Source organism: Alosa sapidissima, chromosome 8 (genome assembly GCF_018492685.1).
Source record: "Alosa sapidissima isolate fAloSap1 chromosome 8, fAloSap1.pri, whole genome shotgun sequence".
Lineage (NCBI taxonomy): Eukaryota > Metazoa > Chordata > Actinopteri > Clupeiformes > Clupeidae > Alosa > Alosa sapidissima.
In genome coordinates, this window is record NC_055964.1 from 19,323,781 (window position 1) to 19,342,933 (window position 19,153).

General features: G+C 43.1%; 2 protein-coding genes across 3 annotated transcripts; one reads left to right on the forward strand and one right to left on the reverse strand.

Moving 5' to 3' along the window:
• Nucleotides 1–247: 247 nt before the first annotated feature.
• lhfpl2b (LHFPL tetraspan subfamily member 2b) lies at nt 248–11,595 on the reverse strand. Of its 2 annotated transcripts, none has more exons than XM_042100419.1 (3): nt 11,334–11,595; nt 6,458–7,231; nt 248–3,477 (listed from the first exon to the last, which is right to left on the reverse strand). In XM_042100419.1, the coding sequence occupies exons 2-3, from the start codon at nt 6,870–6,872 to the stop codon at nt 3,221–3,223; spliced, it is 672 nt and encodes a 223-aa protein (XP_041956353.1). In that variant the 5' UTR covers nt 6,873–7,231; nt 11,334–11,595; the 3' UTR covers nt 248–3,220. The 2 variants fall into 2 exon arrangements, with proteins under 2 accessions (XP_041956353.1, XP_041956354.1); XM_042100420.1 differs by lacking the exon at nt 11,334–11,595 and adding an exon at nt 7,724–8,702.
• Nucleotides 11,596–15,139: 3,544 nt separating this feature from the next.
• On the forward strand, nt 15,140–18,755 carry LOC121715062 (betaine--homocysteine S-methyltransferase 1-like). The gene is made up of 8 exons (XM_042100382.1): nt 15,140–15,249; nt 15,791–15,923; nt 16,296–16,408; nt 16,508–16,699; nt 16,838–16,985; nt 17,113–17,295; nt 17,502–17,730; nt 18,250–18,755. The coding sequence occupies exons 1-8, from the start codon at nt 15,232–15,234 to the stop codon at nt 18,437–18,439; spliced, it is 1,206 nt and encodes a 401-aa protein (XP_041956316.1). The 5' UTR covers nt 15,140–15,231; the 3' UTR covers nt 18,440–18,755.
• The last annotated feature ends 398 nt before the right edge of the window (nt 18,756–19,153 follow it).

Below are 19,153 nucleotides of genomic sequence, written 5' to 3' on the forward strand. Positions count from 1 at the left end.
TTCCATCACGTGACTGCCCTACAAAACGAGACCTCCTCATGCCAAGCTTTTTCAGTGGTGGGTGGGATACTTATGGAGGCATTGGGGAATTTTTCATGGAATGCACACTTCAAAGTTGTATTTTCCACAGAGGTGTGATGTTGAATTTGTATGATGTGTGATGTGTAATCTGAGTCTGACATACACTGAATGGGTTGTGTGTGTGTGTGTGTGTGTGTGTGTGTACAAAGACACTGTTTCAGAGGCCTTTTCAGGGTGATATTTCTTTTATTTAAAAAAAATGACATAAGAACTTCCAATTTCAAAGAAACAGAAAAGCAAAGAGTATGTTACATTATTTGAACTCCCACATTGCTTAATCCCACTGCTGAAGTCTGAAATGAGAGAGCACAAAAAAAGTTTTGCTTCTCATGAATGGAATCATGTGTTAATAGAACAGTTAATTTCTACTGACTACATTTCTAGCAATAAAATGAGATTCTTTGCTAATCATAGAAAATCATGAAACTCACTTCCTTATTTTTAAGAATAGCTTCAATTGAAACAGATTAGAGGCAGAAGATACAGCAATGAGTCTGAGCTGATTTTCCCTCAGCTTGCACCCTGGTCCTTCTGCCACCAGAGGGCACTATAGTGGAATATTGCACATCTCATCTCTCACATGCACCACAGTACATATAGATGCAACAGATGACAGAAGAAAGCAATGTCATGCACAGCAATTAGTTTGGCACCTTAGACAACAAACAGCAATTCAAAAACACATAAAAAAACAACAGCAAATGCATGTCAATACAGTACTCCAGAGCCATACCACACCATAAGCCTGAGCAAAGTGTTGGTGGTTATGGTGGCATTTTAATGCCATGACATATTATAGTGCTTGCCATGGAGTAAAAGATGAAGAAATGTTTTTGTGCATGTTGTTTTTTTCTCTCTCTAAAACCGCTGCTTTAAACCACAGCCTCAACTCATCCTGGGCCACACCGAAATGAATTGTTGGATAATGTCGCTGTCTGTGTTTTTGTGTGGAGAAATTGTCAGTCTGCAAGAGGTATGAAGAAGCGTTTGGTAGAATATGTGTTTAAAGCTGTTTTGTTTTTGTTTTGTCTTTGATAACAAAGGTGCATCAAAACCACTATGGCGGGTAGGCTGGCTATTTTTTATAAAGTACTGCATGACACGATAACGGTTTATCATCTGAAAAGGCTAAAAGAAGAAGGAAAGAAAAACAAAACAAAAATGTGTGAAAGCATAAAGTATATTTCCAGCTTTTTAATGAGTGCAGTATAAAGCAAAGATTCTAGAACAGAGCTCTGTTCTAGAATCTTTGGTATAAAGCAATCCTCGTATAGTAAAGCACAGCTTCTTTGTGATTCTTAACTCTCCACGTTCCTTGTATGGATTCCAAATCGTCACCAGAAAAAGCTTAATGTAAAATGCTCCCAGCCCCATTGATTGGTTAACCGAGAGGAGCCGTAAGTGGTCAGAATGCTAGTCAGTATTGGTGTAGTAGTAGTGGTTGGACACTGGTAGTGGTTAAAATGCATTACAAAAGTGTAAGTGATGGAGGTGGGTATCACAAAGGACAATTATTCTGACGCATCTAACATAATCTAATGCATCACAATTCTCTGACAGTATTGTGATATACAAGGGCCTCATTCTTCTGTTCTGTTTCTGCTTTTTTAAAGACGATATCGTTCAAAAATACTGAGTAGTATTATTAACACAGACATGACTAAGACATTCTAAACACCATATAGTGAGCTATGAAAGCAAATGAACTTGTTAGTAGCCTATCCATGACAATATATGATTAACACTAATAATTCAAAAAGATGAGTTCTTGGTATTTGATGTGACATCAGGATATATATCATATATCATATCAGGATACTCACAATGCCATGTATTATCTTCTGTAATCATGACTGAATCAGCTGTACCAATATTCAGCCCTCCCCTTCAGCCCCCCTATCGCTGGCTGTTCTATGGAATGATATCACTTCTTTGCTGTGTTTGCTGTCCTACTGTGTACTGAGGACCACAAATATTCCACATAATCGCTTAGCAACTCTTTCCTAAACTCCATATGTTCACCAAATGTGCTTTTTTTACCAACGGCTTGGTAACTTTGCAGGGTCCAGTTTCACCGGTAAACTCGAGATAAAAGAGCGTAAACATTATTGATTCATGAAATGTGTGTTGGAGAGAGGGTTTCCCGTTGCACCATTTATGGGAACATGTGACCAAGCTGCCATGGCCCCAGTTGAACACCCCCCCCCCCCCCCCCCCATGTGAAAGCAGATTGTCTCCCACACACGTACAGACTTAGATGCTGAGCTAACCGCGGTTCTCACTGCCCGTCTGTCTCCATGTGATCCATATTTGTAAAGAGTGGCAAAGCTACAAGGCACATATTACAGTAATTCAAAATATGTTGTTTCTCTGGCAGTAGATTTCCCCATTACAGAATCTACAGCCAAATAAGGGTAAACGAAACACTGAAGCCATGCAAAGCAGCGGCGTGGTATGTCGCTATTTCTTTTTCAAAGTCTTCGAAGTGAATCATTCTCATTTGTCTTGTGTTGTACTCATTCCAGGATTTCTATGCGAGTCCCAGGCAAACAAAATTGCTATTAGAATTGAACTTGGAAACATTGTAATCAACGGGACATACTGGCTAACACATACTAGGATTTTGATCATTCTTCATAAAATGCCATGAGATATCTACACATCTAGTGCTTTTTTAGCACCACTTGATATCTTTTCTCAAAGTACATTCACCTCATCTATTACATTTCTTCACAAAAACAAACAAAGGCCTTTCTAGTATACTTTCAGTAATATAAAAGTGGTAGTGATGTCCTTGGTTTCGTTTTGTCTAACTACATACCTAAAATGCCTATTCCATGCTAAGTAAAACAGTATAGGGCTGGTGTGTAAAGGAATGCTGGTATTTACCTCACCCTAGACAAATTTACCAGCCGGGGACAAACGGGTGGGTTAAAATTCCCTCCTTTCATGCCGGCTGCTTAAGAGGAGACTGTCATGACCTCACTAAAATGACATGCTGGCCTTGTGCGTCCTGGTTTGATGACAGTGGTTCTAATGTGGTAAAATGACAACTTTACGATCCCTTTTGAAATCATGGCCCTTGTAATGCCGAGGCTGTGTTGTGCTGGGCTGTTTTTTTCTCCTTCTCTCCCTCTTTTCACAGCACACAAACAAGGCTTCTTCCCTCTTCAATCTCGTCCTGGACCTTGTCGCTCGACGTGGCTTTCTCGGCCTGGGCGGAGAACATGGCACAGAAGAACGTGAGCACGGTGCCGCCGATGGCCGCGTAGAAGGCCCAGCCCAGCGAGCAGTCGCCCACTCGGTACGGTGAGCTGTCCTCGCCGCAGTACTGCTTGACCTTGACACAGCCCCAGCCGGCCGGGTACAACATCAGACCCATGATGAGGAACAGACCTACAGGGAATAATGAGATGGCAGTCAGAAGCAGCCTATTTACAGTTTGTGTGTGTGTGTGTGTGTGTGTGTGTGTGAGTGTGTGTGTGTGTGTGTGTGTGTGTGTGTCTGTGTGTGTGTGTGTGGCAGGGGGGGACATCACAATTAGAGGTGAACTACAAGTCAGAAAAATAACAAATGGTATGTAAAGCTGATTGAGGATTTCAAAGGAGAGAGAAGCATCTTCACCTAAGTGTGGGGAGAGTTGGGAGGATGTGTCATGGCCGGTGAGTGCTTTGTAGCGGAAGACCGTCCTCTCACGGTCATGGATGGCCTATACACTGGCCATTTATGGCCTGAGGCTAGTGAGAGGATTTGTTTGGAATCCTCTTGATTACTCACAGATGTTGCAACGTGCCATCTGGACGAGCAGTGGGCAGCTCAAAACTAGCAACACACAGGGGCCTCCTGTGTGTGTGTGTATGTGTGTGTGTGTGTGTGTGTGTGTGTGTGTGTGTGTGTGTGTGTTTACCTCTCTGTGTATAGACACGGACTGAACAAGCAACTGTAATACCAGCCCGAAGCCTTTTCATTAGGAGCGAGTGTACTAACGTTCGCCATGCTTCGCCCTTGAACGCATGAATCGAGGTCGACTGTTGCCATTCCAGAGAGGAGAGCCGGAGCCGACACACACATTGCCAACGAGTGAGCAAACCACAGCAAAACAAACAGCATATCTCATCGATCCTATCTGCCGCTAAGCTTGTGCATGCATATCCCGGCGCTGAGCCGGCCAGCATGCGCTTCCCCCGCAGACATCACAACAGGCGTGTCGCATCCTGCCCCTGGTGTGTCGGTTGAAGTTGCTCAACGGCTCTGCGCTGTGATGGTATTCCTCCCCGTCCAAAAGATTCCCAACGGATCTGGTCCCTGGGAGAGAGTCGCCGTGTGGCGTAAATGGCTGAATGCGTGACCGTGGTACGTAAATGAGACTGAAGTAATTCTTTGATTTCATTTATGTGATGGAATGTGCATCCTGAAGCGATGATCCGATGCGTGAAAGCCCTCTTTCAGGGACTAAACGACAAGGGTTGTTCTTTTCTCACATACATCCCTGTCCCCTAGGATCTAATTCATATTTTGTCTTAATTTATTTATTCCGATTTCAGGGACACCAACGTTGGAGAAAAAGCAACTTGGCTTCATGCAACATGCCAACGTATTTAAACTGCTATTGACCCATAAAAAGATCATTATTCACCCACTTAAGAAGTACTCAAAGTGCATTGGCATGGTGATGCCAAACAAACAAACAAACACAGAGACTGACAGAGACTGAACAGACCCTCGCACCCAACCCCCCCTTCCTCAAACATCTGTGCCTGGGAGATCTCGTGGATGGATGTGACTCTGCATGTTTCTGCCCAACCAACACATGAATCAATTTCTGAAGCAAATAAATCAATGACAAATGCTGGCAGTGTGAAACAATGAAGTGCCTTGTGAGCCCAGGCCGAGGATACGCACAGGGCCCTGTGGCAGGAGATTTCCCCGCAGGCAACAAAAAGCCCAGTGGGGTTAACCTCCAGGAAGCTGCCCGTTATAGACACTTTTCCGAGGGCAGCGTTGGATGCACAAAATTACGGAGGCCCGCGCCATAACAGTATGCTACAAACTGGAGCGATGAGATTCGCCCCCGCCATAATTGTTCCTAAATGTATGCCACGGTGCATTTTCCCAGAGGCCCAGGCCCAACGGGGTCTGGTTGAGGTGGCCAGAGATGAGAGCACAGGCAGACGCCTCCGTGTTGGGGCTGTGAGCCGAGTTGGCAGTTTGATCAGGAAAAGGCAACGCTGTAAACACATATTTCCTGGCCCCTTTTTTTCCCCATTATAATGACAGGATGTCAGGTGGACAGCCTTGAGGTTAAAAGCAGCTCCAAACTGGGGTGACCCCGTAGCTCTGTGGCAGTCCAGAGGAAACGGTGAGCACAATACACAAAATCCCCCTAAGAAGAGGGTTCCGACAGTAGCAGCCAAGGCAGTTTTATTATTTGGGGCAGACTTTGTTTGGGCGATCTGACATCACGCAAGCGTGACTTCCTCAGAGTTCAGTGTGGGCGCGAACAGACGTCAACCGAAAGTGGGTTACGGTCAACTGGTTACACAAGGCGGAATTTCAAGAGGCTGTCATATGATTCTCAATAGTCTTTGACACCGAGCCTTCCCCATGAGGAGGAGTGTTTCCTACAGATGACCAGTGCCGTTGCTGCCATGTTCAAATGTTACACAAACTAATGGCAAATCATCAAGACGTTCCTCTTCAGATGAGCGTAATCTTCACAACACAGGTTGGGACAGAGGCCCGCATATCATACCGCGTCATCTTTCTGGAGCTCAAAGCTGCCTGTGTGACTCCTTCAAACTCCATTCCCACAGGAGGTTAGACTAATGTTTTGTTTAAAAAATATTTCCTCTATGAAATAACAAGACACCACTCGCTAACAAGCTCAGGCTCCAAACTAAACAACAGAACAACAGCCCCCTCTAACCACTGCCACGGCGAATCAAGCTTTCCACATGGTCCATCTCCGACGAAAGAGGACAACTGACAGAACGGTTCACACATTAAGCTGAAAGCCAGTTTCACATGTGAGTTAGTCCACTTCAGCTGCAGCCATGACTCATGCATTCATAATGACTGAATAATCTGTGATGTGATTGTCCATTGCTTATTTTTCACTTTTCAGCCTGGGAGCAGAACACAGTGAGACATACTCAACTGCTTCTTGAAGTTAATATCGAAGTCATTCTTTCTCACACATACACTCAATTATGAAGTTACCAGCTAGCGGTCATCTTAGCAACTTTTGATTGTCACAATAAAACAAAACCCATAACTTCTAGTACATAACAGACGGCATATGATTTCCTTCCCAATGTTAAACAAACACAGGAAACAAATAAAGTCTAAGCACTGGGGAGTTAAGAGATACTCTTACCTGCAATACCCTGAAGCAGGCCACAGACGTTGAAGATGCTTTTCCTCATGATGCTCTGGAAACACATGCTGAAGACAGCAAAGAGCGCCACCACGGACAGTATGAGGATGGCCACTGCCAGGAAAATGACCGTGGCCTGCCAGAAGCCGCTGGCGATCTCCCCGAAGTGGGCGGCGTAGGGCCCGCACTGGATGTCGCGGTGGTGGTAGGGCACCTTCCGGCAGCGGGCGTACAGGCCCAGCGTGGGACGGTGGGGCCTGGACGAGAGACGGTAGCTCCCGTTAGTGGAGATGGGCCCGCTGGGCGGACTGACCAGCCAGTCGGGGCCCATGAAGGCGATGAGCTCGGCGAACGCCACCACGATGCTCAGCAGAGTCCACAGCATGGAGCGGCACGTTACAATCACATGACACATGGCTCCGGTCCTGGCTCCCTCTTGGGCTCTAGCTCTGGCCTTGGGCGTACAGCGGTGCGAAAAGCACTAAATAAAAACCCACTCTTAGTGGAACAGGAGAAGTGATGTTCTTGATGAGGGAAAAAAAAGTTGGTGGTGTGTGTCAAAGGGCCCGCTGAGGCAATGGGTCACTGTGTGTCATCCAGATGAGAGGGGGTCCATGTAAACATCTCTTCACAGATGTCAGGCTGGAGGGGGGTGGGGAGGTGGAGAGCAGATTTTTTGCCGCTGACAGCTTCTTGCCGATGACTCACATCACAGCGTGGTCCCAGAGCCCTCCCGAAACTCCGTCAGAAAACTCCTCAGAGGAAAAAAAACAGCTGGAAAGAGAAAAGGCAACCAGGAAACCCAAATGTTTAGTTGGAGACAGAGACAGAGAGAGAAGCATATGCAATGTGGATGAACCAAGGCATGACCAATACATTTAGTAACTATGGGAGGGACCTCCCTCTGAAGAACTAGCACTAATGATTGCTCAATGGTTGTGAATAAGCACACTCACTTCCTCATGGGCAACTTTTCCCCTACCACTCCCAAGATGCAACTCACACACTGTCTGAGCCGTTTATTTCCCAACAGTGACCTACATAAACCTATCAAAGACACGACTCTCGATAACTATGTAATAACTATGACTAACTACTCTCGACTATGGCATATTTTACAAAATATGGAGCTTACTAGGTAAAAGTCACACAACCTTGAGGAAAACTGTCTGAATGGACAAAACATATTTACACACTGTAACAAATTACAGTCCACTTTTAAGACACGTCAGACATATGGTATGGAGCTGTCCACTGAGGTCATACCTGGTACTTGTTAGCGTCCCCCGGGTTTTGAGGAAAAAAGCCTAGGCAGACCAGAGTAACCGATAATATCTTACAGACACAATAATAGAGTGTCACATGTGAGATTCTTAAAAAATAAATCCATGTAAGTACGCTTCAAGTAGTTCTGCTGAGGAGGCGTATTGTGTATTGGGATTAAATAAGAGTGCGAAGTGACTTTCCATTTCACCCGTGAAACAGGTGAGGCACTAGAGTGAGCAAACAGACACACAGAGAGCTTTGGGACCGACCGCAGCCAAGTTTATGCAATCAGTCACACAGCTGCAGACGTGTCAACACTTGCAGGTGTGGGAAGCCAGAGCAAAACACAGTTAGAGGGTGAGAGCATGCCGCCGTGCCGCACCACACACTCCTTACCGCACTCCTCCTCAAAATTATTGACAAAGTAGCACTCTCCCGTGTCACCTCACTTGAAGTTTCTTGTGAAGTGTCCTTAATTAAGCTTTGTGTCGTCCCCTCAGGGCTAACAACAAACAATAGAGCCGTATTTTATCTGCGCTAGGCCATATTTCCATATTGTTCAGTGAGGGAAGGTGTGCTTATGTTTCTGCCTCTCTGTGTAATTGCATTTGTGTATTTATCAGTCAAGAGTAAACATGAAAGATTCCTACGTCAGTTGTGCGTGTGCATGTTTGTGAATGACAAACCTTGTTTGTGAATGACAAACCGCTTTCATAGTTTAAACTTCTGATAAAAGCAAATAACACTACCCAAGAGCAGTAACAACCCAAGTCGTTAGCTAATTAAGATTTCTAGTTTCTGGCATATCTCTGTGAGTGTCATCCATTTGATGAGTGACTTAAGAGAACCTTGCTTCAGGGGCAGCATTACATAATATTATATTGGATGCATTTTGATTTTATTACTTTGTACCCTGAAGTCATGGAATTCACTGTGACTCTACTGACAGAAATGCTCATAGGCTTTTCTCCACCCATCACCAGCAATAAATTCACCAGAGATAAAGGTGCATGCCTCTTTCAGTATGTGCTCATGCCTTCCTTGTTCATGCAAGCCTATCAGTTGAGACTGCAGTGCAAACACTCACAAAGCCATGGAAGGTGAAGGCCCATAGAACTCCCATAGAACCATAGAACTCTGGTAAACTGGTTCATGGACTTCATGCGTTAACAAATTAGAAGGTTTCTTAGTACAGTCCCTAGTACAGTTATATGTGAATTACAGTAACATCACAAAACACCAACTAAAAAGAATGGTGTATGATTTACGAGTGGTAACTGTGTGCGCTAACTGCACGTGGACTTCATGCATTAAGGCATGAGATAGCTTTTTAACACTTTACCATGTACACCGTATGTGTGTGACATGTGCTAATGCAAGATGTTTTCACAGGAAATTGTTTTGTCAAACAGGACGTTTAACCACCACAGATTAAGCCTTATTGGAGGATGTAGTGGTCAGTGACAAGACAATGGCTAGACAGCTGGTTGACAGTGGTTAGCTTACTTCTAGTTCCTTCCATTACCCAAAATATCTACATGTACACAGAGCTAAAACTCATCAACTATAAAATGTGTATTAGCTGATCATAAACTAGGCTTATGTTGGGGAAAAACTATGTGAAAAGGTTATAAAGGGATGGTTTGCCATAAATGGTTGTCCAGAGACTTAAGAATTCAAAGTATATGAATCCTCTAAACCTCAGCTGGATACTTCATTTGTATGGGCCATTTATACAAAAAGTGCATTTTTGGGTAAGAGTCAATGCCTGCAGATTTCTTTGGCTGATGGTGCTTTGAAGATGAAATGTTTTACCCAAAACAGGAGGTCCATCTGACTATCAAAATCCATTCCTACAAAGCCTTTGGTTCTTCTAACCACATCAAACCCAACAAGTTTGCATAAATTATTCTGTTAACAGTATTACTGGTAATAACAAAATATTAACCACAAGAAACACCAACTGAAATGGGTAATAATGCTTCAGTTAATGAGTGTTAACTAAAAAATATTCATGCAGTTAGTTAACATTAACAATCACAAATATCAAGTAAACCATATGTAAAACTGAATCATTGCCGTTTCATGTAGAGGTTTGTCAGTGTTGAATTGCTCATGTATTTGTTAATATGACCAAACCATGACTTTCAGTATTACAAAACAGTATGGAATACAAGTTGTGATAGATCAGGCTTTATTTATGTAAAGTAAGCTACTGTTTGGATTAATCATGATTAATGGAAACTTTTAATATAAACTGCAATCCAACCCGGGATTCTACACAGCTCATATCCCAAATAAGGTGTCCTGTATTCCCTCATCTGCATAAGGAAGGAATGATCCTGACTGTTCTTCAGCACCTGTCAAAGAGATTCTTTGAAAGCTTTGACACAGGTCTGTTAGACAGGCAATAAATCACTGGGCTGTAGCCTACTGTAGTGTCTCACATTTTCCCCAGACACATCTACAGTGCAGGACTTGAAAGAGGCCTCCTGACCAAAGAATGGTTTCAAGCCTCAATAAATTATTCATCGTTCTAAAAAAAAATCCAGTTAGGAGACAATGTCCTTGAAAATCAACAAATATAGAAAGAACTAGGCCTCTGGTTGCATAAAAAATATCACAGGCCTTGGTGTCCTGAGATGTGGGTGTGTGCACAGCAGTGGTACTTCGGCTAGAATCAAAATGGTCACTCTACCACAAACACTTTATGGTTTTCCCTTACACCATAATAGGCCTACTTCAATAATATTATCCAGGTTCACTCAACAGATGGGAAATATGGAGCAAGACCATATGGGTGGGTCTTCTCAGTTCTCTACTATAAAGGGCGTAAATGCCATGGATGAAGAACTTCAGCATCGACTAAATTAAAATTAACTGTAGGATATATCTGGGCTTGACTCAGCAAATCCATGTTATATTTAAAACATCATATAGCCTACGTCCTTGTAATTAGCCCACACCCCACCGGTTAGCCTGCTGTGAGGAGGCGACTTAGCTGAGGAGCAGCTACAGTGTCTGAGGCCAGTTTCCAGCTAAACAATAAAAGCCACTGCTTTCATCACTCATCTGGATGAATCCTGAATAATAAAAGAAACCTCAAACTATTTGATACTGTTGCAAATCTAAATCTAGACGCCCACCTTTCCCCACACAGGATACTATTGTAACGGTTTTGATCCTAAGAATCCTTTCAACTCGAAAGGACTTCATCCCTGCGTTAGGTTAAGCTTGACTGTAGGCTGATTTAGCAGAATTTACCTTTGTTCTGTTGTCCATTATCAAACACTTATTATCAAAACATGAAGTCTGCTTTATGAATGTATTAGCGTTTTCCTCCCGGACTGGACTGGCCCACGTCGGTCCCAAAAAGAAAAGGGTTAGTAGCCAAGTTAAAACCGGTCTAAACTCAGCCAGATTTCCACTCGACGTGGGCAACGCAAGAGAGCATTAACGATACTGATATTTCCTAGAAACCAAAATTAGGTCAGTAGACGTTTTGCTGACGCAGAAGTTTCTTTTGCGAAGACACTAGTAAAGTTGAAAAATAGAGATAGTTGTCAAAAGACTAGTAAGGGTTGAAATAAGGCTCCCAACGTTAACTTACCAAAATCAGTGAAGGTAAAGAATCATACGCAAAAGCCGCCACCATTCAGTAGGCTACAACTTCCAAAGATGTTGCACGATTTTCGGTTCCGTTTTTCTTCAATGAAACTTTAACTTATATGTCTACACACAGAGTAACTTTAACTATCCTCACTTTGTATATTTGTTGAAATTGTGGAAAAAATATCATAGTTTAACAAAGGATCTGTCTCTATTCCACATCCCTTCCCCCATCCCGACTAAAAGATGACCTCAACACGTTCCCTGTCTGAGCAAGGGGTGTGTCTAAATGACCTCGGAAGTTTCACTTTTTAGAAGCAGCTAGCTGTGCCGGCCTGGTGTAACTTAACTGAATCACTATATTTTTCATTTAACCTAGTTTGTAGAGCAACATCCGTATGTATTAGTGCATTTCTTCAAATGTAGGAGATGCCAGTGCAAAGCGTGGAAGGCCTACACAGGGATGTAATAAGACAGCACAGAACGTTGACAGTTTCACTACCAGTGTCACTACCACTTGGGCCACTATTGTTAGGACTTTTCACATTTTTGATTTGACCAATGCAATGCAATGTGCAACATCTGAAACACAAATAAAACTGGATGGATTTAAGAGGGTTGCGGAGTGGGGCAGTGTGAGAGTTTACATTGATCTTTTGATTTAAAAAAGCACTTGAAAGATATGTGAGGTCACCTTAACCTTTTACCACTACCATACCAACACAGTACAAGCACTGTGATTCCTACTCTGTAGATCTACATGCCTATACATACATATTATCCTGAATTTCAATTTATGACCATTTCTATAAGAGGAACAAAGAGCAATGCAAACAAGACACACCAAAACAACACGTGTCACTGAAGTGCACAGGACATTTACAGAAATCCCAAAACAATATGTTTGGAGTGTACACAGATTCTCTCTCTCTCTCTCTCTCTCTCTCTCATGTGTGTGTGTGTGTGTGTGTGTGTGTGTGTGTGTGTGTGCATGTAGACACGGTTGTATGGTTATATGTAAGTAATAGGGTAGATGGGGTGTATTTTCATGTAATGTGGTCGTTAAGCCATGAGGGCCCCCCTGACTCAAAAGAAACACAAGAGTGCCCCCAGCCCAGGACAGCCTCTAGCCCAGGAAAACCCCACTCTGTGTGTGTGTGTGTGTGTGTGTGTGTGTGTGTGTTAGTGTGTGTGTGTGTGTGTGTGTGTGTCTGTGTGTGTGTGTGTGTGCATGACCTCAGGCATTCTTAGAATTGCATGGCCTTTGTCATGGGTGGCTTCCAGTCCCTTCAGAGGGAGTCTGCTCATGGCTGGCTGGTGTATTTGTGGGTAGGGTGCCGTAGCTGCGGCTTAGCCCCTCTCCAGCACATCCCAGCCTAATCCCGCATCCTGCTAGCACTCAGCCCCATGCACCACCCCCCAACACCAAAAGGCCAAAGAGGTGCAAGAGCCACAATTGTGGAAGAAAGGGAGTGGGAGAAGGAGAGAGATTAGGGTGGACAACCCAGAGGGTGATTAAGTATGTGTGTGATGGATCTTACAGGCCTATTTGAATGTAAGTTTGTGCTTGAGAACATTCACATTTATTATGCAGTTAGAATGTTCAAAGGGAAATCTTCAACTAGGCTTTTTTTATTTGTTTTTCAATTTAGCAATTATTCAAACAATATTAGTTAGTTATTTGTTCTCCTGAGACCAGAATAATTAATCTAAGATATAATCATCCAATCATTTCTCTTGATCATTTGTTTAATTAATTCTGCCTGAGGGGCAGGACTTCTCACTACACCATGGTCCATTTTAGAGTTACAAATATGCATAAATCATTCATTCGTTTTTTATGCCTAGAAAGTGTGTGTGTGGCAATTAAATGCATTAAGTTCATACTCACATGAGCATGAATGCATATCTTACATAAAATTAACAAAACTTGACATGAATAGAACCGAGACTCTCTCAGGACCAGGGCATAAACAGGGTCAGTGTTGCCAAAGTCAGATATTGCCGTGCAAGGCTGCCCTCCTATGGTGATAGTATGTAACAAAATTAAATCTGAATGGGTTCAAGTGTGAAGTGGGGGTTAAGTAAAACCTCAGTTCCCCATCATCTTTTCATATTGTATGTCACTCTTACTGTATGTCTGAATGGCTTCATTTCCAGTGTAATTTAAAGAGTAATACTTAATTTGTCATTTTAGAAACCCATAATTCTAACGGTAAAATGTATGTTTGTCTTGCTGTTAGTCTTTCAACTTTTGGATTTGAATTGAAATGTGAAATGTGGTATTTGTGTACATAGAATTGTTGAATCTTGCAGCCTTGCTGAACTGTGTATTGCAGCATGCCCCTGGTGTTTCTCTGGCCATAGCTCCCGCCTGGAGGATCCAGTTGACACTGCTTGGTAAAGAACCCAGACTTTCCTTTAGCTGGTTGTAGTCACACCCTTACAGGCATTTCATTTCATCGATTTCACATGGGAATAAAAAACAAACATAGCTGACTTTCAAAATCATATCTGTGTTTTGTGCTCTAATTTTGCAACAGTAAATGTGCTTAATGTCTTCAATATCTTTGTTTTGCAATTTTATGTGTAGGAGTGCAGTTGTGGGAAAAAATGACAAAAAAGGTCTTTTCCAACTTGCAAATGCCTTGCAAGCACATATAATAGGCCTGTGGTAATACGAGTACCATGATGAAAGGGGTTGTGTGTGTGTGTGTGTGTGTGTGTGTGTGTGTGTGTGTGTGTGTGTGTGAGTGTGTCTTGTATTGTGCCCTTTGGCTCTGTTGATAAACACCAGAGACTCGATTCATATAGTGTGACGACTGGTTTGACCCAGAATAGACAGCTTTTTAAAATCTGCTACTGTGTTCAAGGCCAGAAACACCTGGTAGTGACCAAAGGTCCCCACCATAGTTTAGAGAGGGGGGTGGGGTGGGGGAGATAAGAGTCCCTTTTAATATTTGGCACAGAGTGAGAGTCACTCTTAAACTCACTGTGAAAGAGAGTCATTAGGTGTTTGCCCAACAGTATTCGATGACTGAAGAAAGTACGATCTTAGTTAAATGCAGGAGTTGGGATCTAGGCCGACATTTCATGGTGCAAATTATGAGGAAATCATGTGACCAAGCATTTGTTCTGAAATGACCCCTTGCATCCTGAGAAGGCTGCCAAGTAGTGTTAACTCAAGCAGCCTCAAACAGACAACTAATGGAACTGCATATGTAGTTTTATTCTCACAGGCTTTCATAATTAATACTACAAAATAACATTTCTGTTGATAAGACATGCAGATGGTTGATACAGATTGTTTAGTGCACTAGACGACAACCCAGTGGCAGTAATACTTTCTATCACCTAACTAAGGCCATGATACACTGTTTGATCATTTCAAATAAGACATGTCAAAGATTTCTTTTCTATTTCTAAAAGATTAGCTAATTTTTCCTTCATAATCCAAATTTTATCTTCCTTGATATTGATTTAATGATTTTAACTGTATTTTGCAATTGCCTTCTGAATTAGACAGTGTGTCAGCATGTTGATATCTTGAGGATTGCCATTTATGTAATCTTACAGAAAATAGATTTCCTTTAAGCCTGAACTTTCACATTTTTGGATAAAAAAAGGTCAGATATACAGCCGTTCGTGACGGCAGACCATTCTGCATGGATCCAGTTCAGGCTGTGGTGTTGCGGAGGGATCTAGCACCATTTGGTTGCACAATTTGTCTGGACAAATATTCGAGTTCCAATCAGCAGTCTTTTTGGTGTTATGACATCAGAACCACCCATCTGTCAGGAATATATACATGGCTTCTACAAGTTTACAGCACTCAAGACTCAGAATTTGAGTGGGGTTGTTGCTGCTGCTGCTGCTGTTTGCACGTGAAATTGGAAGATATGGCACCTACCAAGAAGGTATACATTTTACTTTCCTCTCTTTAGCTCTTGACAAGTACCTTTTCAGTTTTGCATGTCTTATTCAATAGTGTCTGTCAGTGGGCCAGGTAGGCTGAGATGATGTCAGTCACACCTTGTCTGAGCGGGTGGGTTAATTATTTTCAAACATTTGGGAAAACTGTTGGTTGGTTCAGGTTGTTACTTGAAAATGGGCTTCCTTCCTTCCTTCCTTCCTATAAAATTAAGTTATCCATATAAAGTTATCCATACAGTATTAATTAATTGTTATACAAGTTGTAAAATTGCATTAAAGTTACTTCCTCCACTATTTTCTTTGTCTATTTCTCCCATTATATATTTCAAGATAACAAGATAAGTATCTCCCATAATACTCAGTGGTCATACTGAGTGGTCATACTCCTAAGGAGATTGAGTAATATGAATGGGCAAGGGGCTGCCTTCAATATCCTCCGACCTAGTTGAAATACCTCCACCCTTTTAGTGGAAACCTGTTGTCTCAATGAAATGCAAGTTAATAAACATGTTCTCCTCCAAAAAGGGCGTTCTGGAGCGCTTGAATGCAGGAGAGGTTGTGATTGGGGACGGGGGGTTCGTGTTTGCCCTGGAGAAGAGAGGATACGTCAAGGCTGGACCATGGACCCCTGAGGCTAACTGCACCCATCCAGATGCTGGTGAGATTCCTCTATGGTTCTTTCCAACAGTGTAAACTGAACTGCTGGCTGTTAAGCTGCAACTAAAAGCTGGCCCTGGAGCAGCTGGTCCAAATCGAATAAATGACTTTCGAACAACCAGTCTTGCAGGACAGTTTCCATTTCATTCTTAATCAAAGATTCTAGAGCGGAGCTGTTCTCTGTTCTAGAATCTTTGGTCTTAATTGAGGCACATTTTCATGGGACAAATGTTCATCTGTTGTGTCTGTGTCTTTGCTAGACTATAAACCATGTCATATGATTAAAGACATTACTGGCAAAGATGTGTTGACAGGCTCTGTTATGCCTACTCGTTTGTGACCTCTTAATGACAGTATGGTGTTTGGCTTGCAGTTCGCCAGCTCCACCGGGAGTTCCTGAGAGCTGGGGCAAACGTCATGCAGACATTCACATTTTACGCCAGCGATGATAAACTGGTTAATAGAGGCTGGAAGGTGTCTCTCACTGTAAGTTTTTGCTATCTCTCAGTACTTCTGTTAAAGCCATTGAGAAACTATGTGACCGACAGTCCCTGATCACTGTGTTCTACTTTCTTCGGATTACAGGGCCAACAGATCAACGAGGCCGCCTGTGACCTCGCCAGAGAGGTGGCCAGTGAGGGAGATGCACTGGTTGCTGGTGGCATCTGCCAGACTCCTTCCTACTTGAGCTGCAAGAGCGAGACTGAAGTGAAGGCCATCTTTAAGAAACAAGTCGATGTCTTCATAAAGAAGAACGTGGACTTCCTCATTGCAGAGGTCTGTATGCATAATGGCTTATGAATACATTTTGTGATACTGTGGCCATAAATGCAATCTCTCTCTTTGAACTCTCTGCCCCTGTCATACTGTTGAAGTCATATATTTATGATGTTAAATTTTCCTTTGGCTCGGCAGTACTTTGAGCACGTGGAGGAAGCTGAGTGGGCAGTCCAAGTCCTGAAGACCACTGGGAAGGCAGTGGCTGCTTGCATGTGCATCGGACCAGAGGGAGACCTGAACGGTGTCAGCCCTGGTGACTGTGCTGTCAGGCTGGTGAAAGCAGGTACGTCTATTTACAGTGCGCCTCACTGCTGATAACAACAGCATAAAAAAGCTGGGTGGCAGCCATGATAATGGCCTGACATTTACTGCCCTTCTTAGCACATGTAAAACTCTATCCTTACACACAGGTGCTCAGATTGTGGGCGTCAACTGCCACTTTGATCCCATGACTTGCGTGGAGGCTGTCAGGCTCATGAAAGAGGGGGTAGAGCGTGCAGGACTGAAGGCCCACTACATGGTCCAGCCCCTAGCCTACCACACTCCAGACTGCAACCGTCAGGGCTTCATCGACCTCCCAGAGTTCCCCTTTGGTACACCGTCACACCATGTTCTTAAAGAAATGTGCAAAGTAGTATAATGCATAGTAAACAATACAATGTGCCTTAAGCAAAATCATTTACATGCATTACACTATATCTTACTGTATACAAAAGTAGACAAAAAGCCTATAAATATATATGTTATTAGCGGTTTCATTTCAGCTAACTGAGACACTACTGCATATTTCACATTTTAGCACTGGAACCCAGAATCCTCACCAGGTGGGACATGCAGAAGTATGCCAGGGAGGCGTACAAAGTAGGAATCCGTTACATCGGAGGCTGCTGCGGGTTTGAGGCCTATCACATCCGCGCTTTGGCAGAGGAGCTGGCCCCAGAGAGAGGCTTCCTGCCCAAAGCGTCCGAGAAGCATGACCTGTGGGGCAAAGGTCTGGAAATGCACACCAAGCCATGGGTCAGGGCCAGGTGAGACTAATGCCAATTTTTCATGTCTAGTTTTCACTGCTGATATATTGCTGCTTGCGCTGTCTATTGTATAATTTAGGTGCATCACACTGATGACCATGTATCTAATCTCTCAACAATACTCCAAATTCTTTTGGTTTTGGTCACAGACTCAGCTATTGATTTAGTCTCCGCCCTGCTGTCTGATGATTAGGAAAGACACTACCCTCAGCTGTCTACCTAAACACCAAAGATAATTTTTATCTGTCAGAGTAATTCAAGCTCAGTCCTCCTGACTGGATTTTGTTTACTAAAGAATCAATATTTGAGCCACGACGACAGATATAGATGGCGTAGATGACCATATGTTTATTTGGATTCCTTCTTCATGTGAAAAACAACATGGTTATCAATTTGCACTATAAATTATTCAACATGTAAAATTATTCAGCATATACCCATCCATCTTACTAAATATGTGCACATATGTATATTCCTGGAATGTATATCATATGTATATCCCCCACCCCCCACCCCCAGGTCCCGGAAAGACTACTGGGAGACCCTGAGGCCATCCTCTGGACGCCCCGACTGTGCCACTATGTCACATCCTGAGGGCTGGGGGGTGACCAAGGGCCATGCCGATCTCCTCCAGCACGCAGAGGCCACGTCCGCTCAGGAGATCCAGCACCTGCTGGAGATGCAAAGGAAAGCCAAGAGTAGCGCCTAAAACGCTGCGTCATCCACCTTGACAAACAGCGACCATTTAAGTAGCAGTGCCAGAAAGAACAGCGCGGGGAGAGAGGGAGTAGGAGAGAAGGGAGGAGGAGAGAAGGGAGTAGGAGAGAAGGGAGGAGGAGAGAAGGGAGTAGGAGAGAAGGGAGGAGGAGAGAGGGAGTAGGAGGGAAGGGAGAAACTGCCATTTCTTTCAATTTCATCATGCAGCCCGTATGCATTGGCAACTACTGGACATGCACTGATGTGTTCACATGAATCTTATGTGCTGTACAGTCCCCCAACCAATAAACTGAGATATCTTACATACACTGAAGAGTTTTTGTGTCTCCATTAAGAAACATAGCCTGCCTTTTATAACTTTATGCCTGTGCTCTGATTCAAATATATTGAAACGTCATATTACAGACTCTACAGAATTTACACAATTTTACAAGGCCTGGCAAATAAGCACATGGCATCATACTTTGTTCAGATATCGCAAAGAAATATCACTTTACAGTCTTATTCCGAGTAATGACAGTATATTTAAAAACAATAATTATTTGTTACTAACCTACAAAAAGCATGTCAGCATTCTAGAAAAGACATTCATTCTGATTTCAATACTCTCACAACCATGGCAAAACATATCAACCTAACCTAACCAACCTAATTCAAATTAATTTTGCCACTGTATTAAATTATACAGTATTTGGGGTATGGTGAT

Bases quoted from the DNA above. Each gene is read 5' to 3' on its own strand.
- lhfpl2b (XM_042100419.1), bottom strand. From the start codon at position 6,872: ATGTGTCATGTGATTGTAACGTGCCGCTCCATGCTGTGGACTCTGCTG. The intron at 3,478-6,457 runs GTAAGAGTATCT...TATTCCCTGTAG, and splicing joins CCTGCTTCAGGGTATTGCAG to GTCTGTTCCTCATCATGGGT.
- LOC121715062 (XM_042100382.1), top strand. The intron at 16,986-17,112 runs GTACGTCTATTT...CCTTACACACAG, and splicing joins TGTCAGGCTGGTGAAAGCAG to GTGCTCAGATTGTGGGCGTC. The intron at 17,731-18,249 runs GTGAGACTAATG...CCCCACCCCCAG, and splicing joins AAGCCATGGGTCAGGGCCAG to GTCCCGGAAAGACTACTGGG.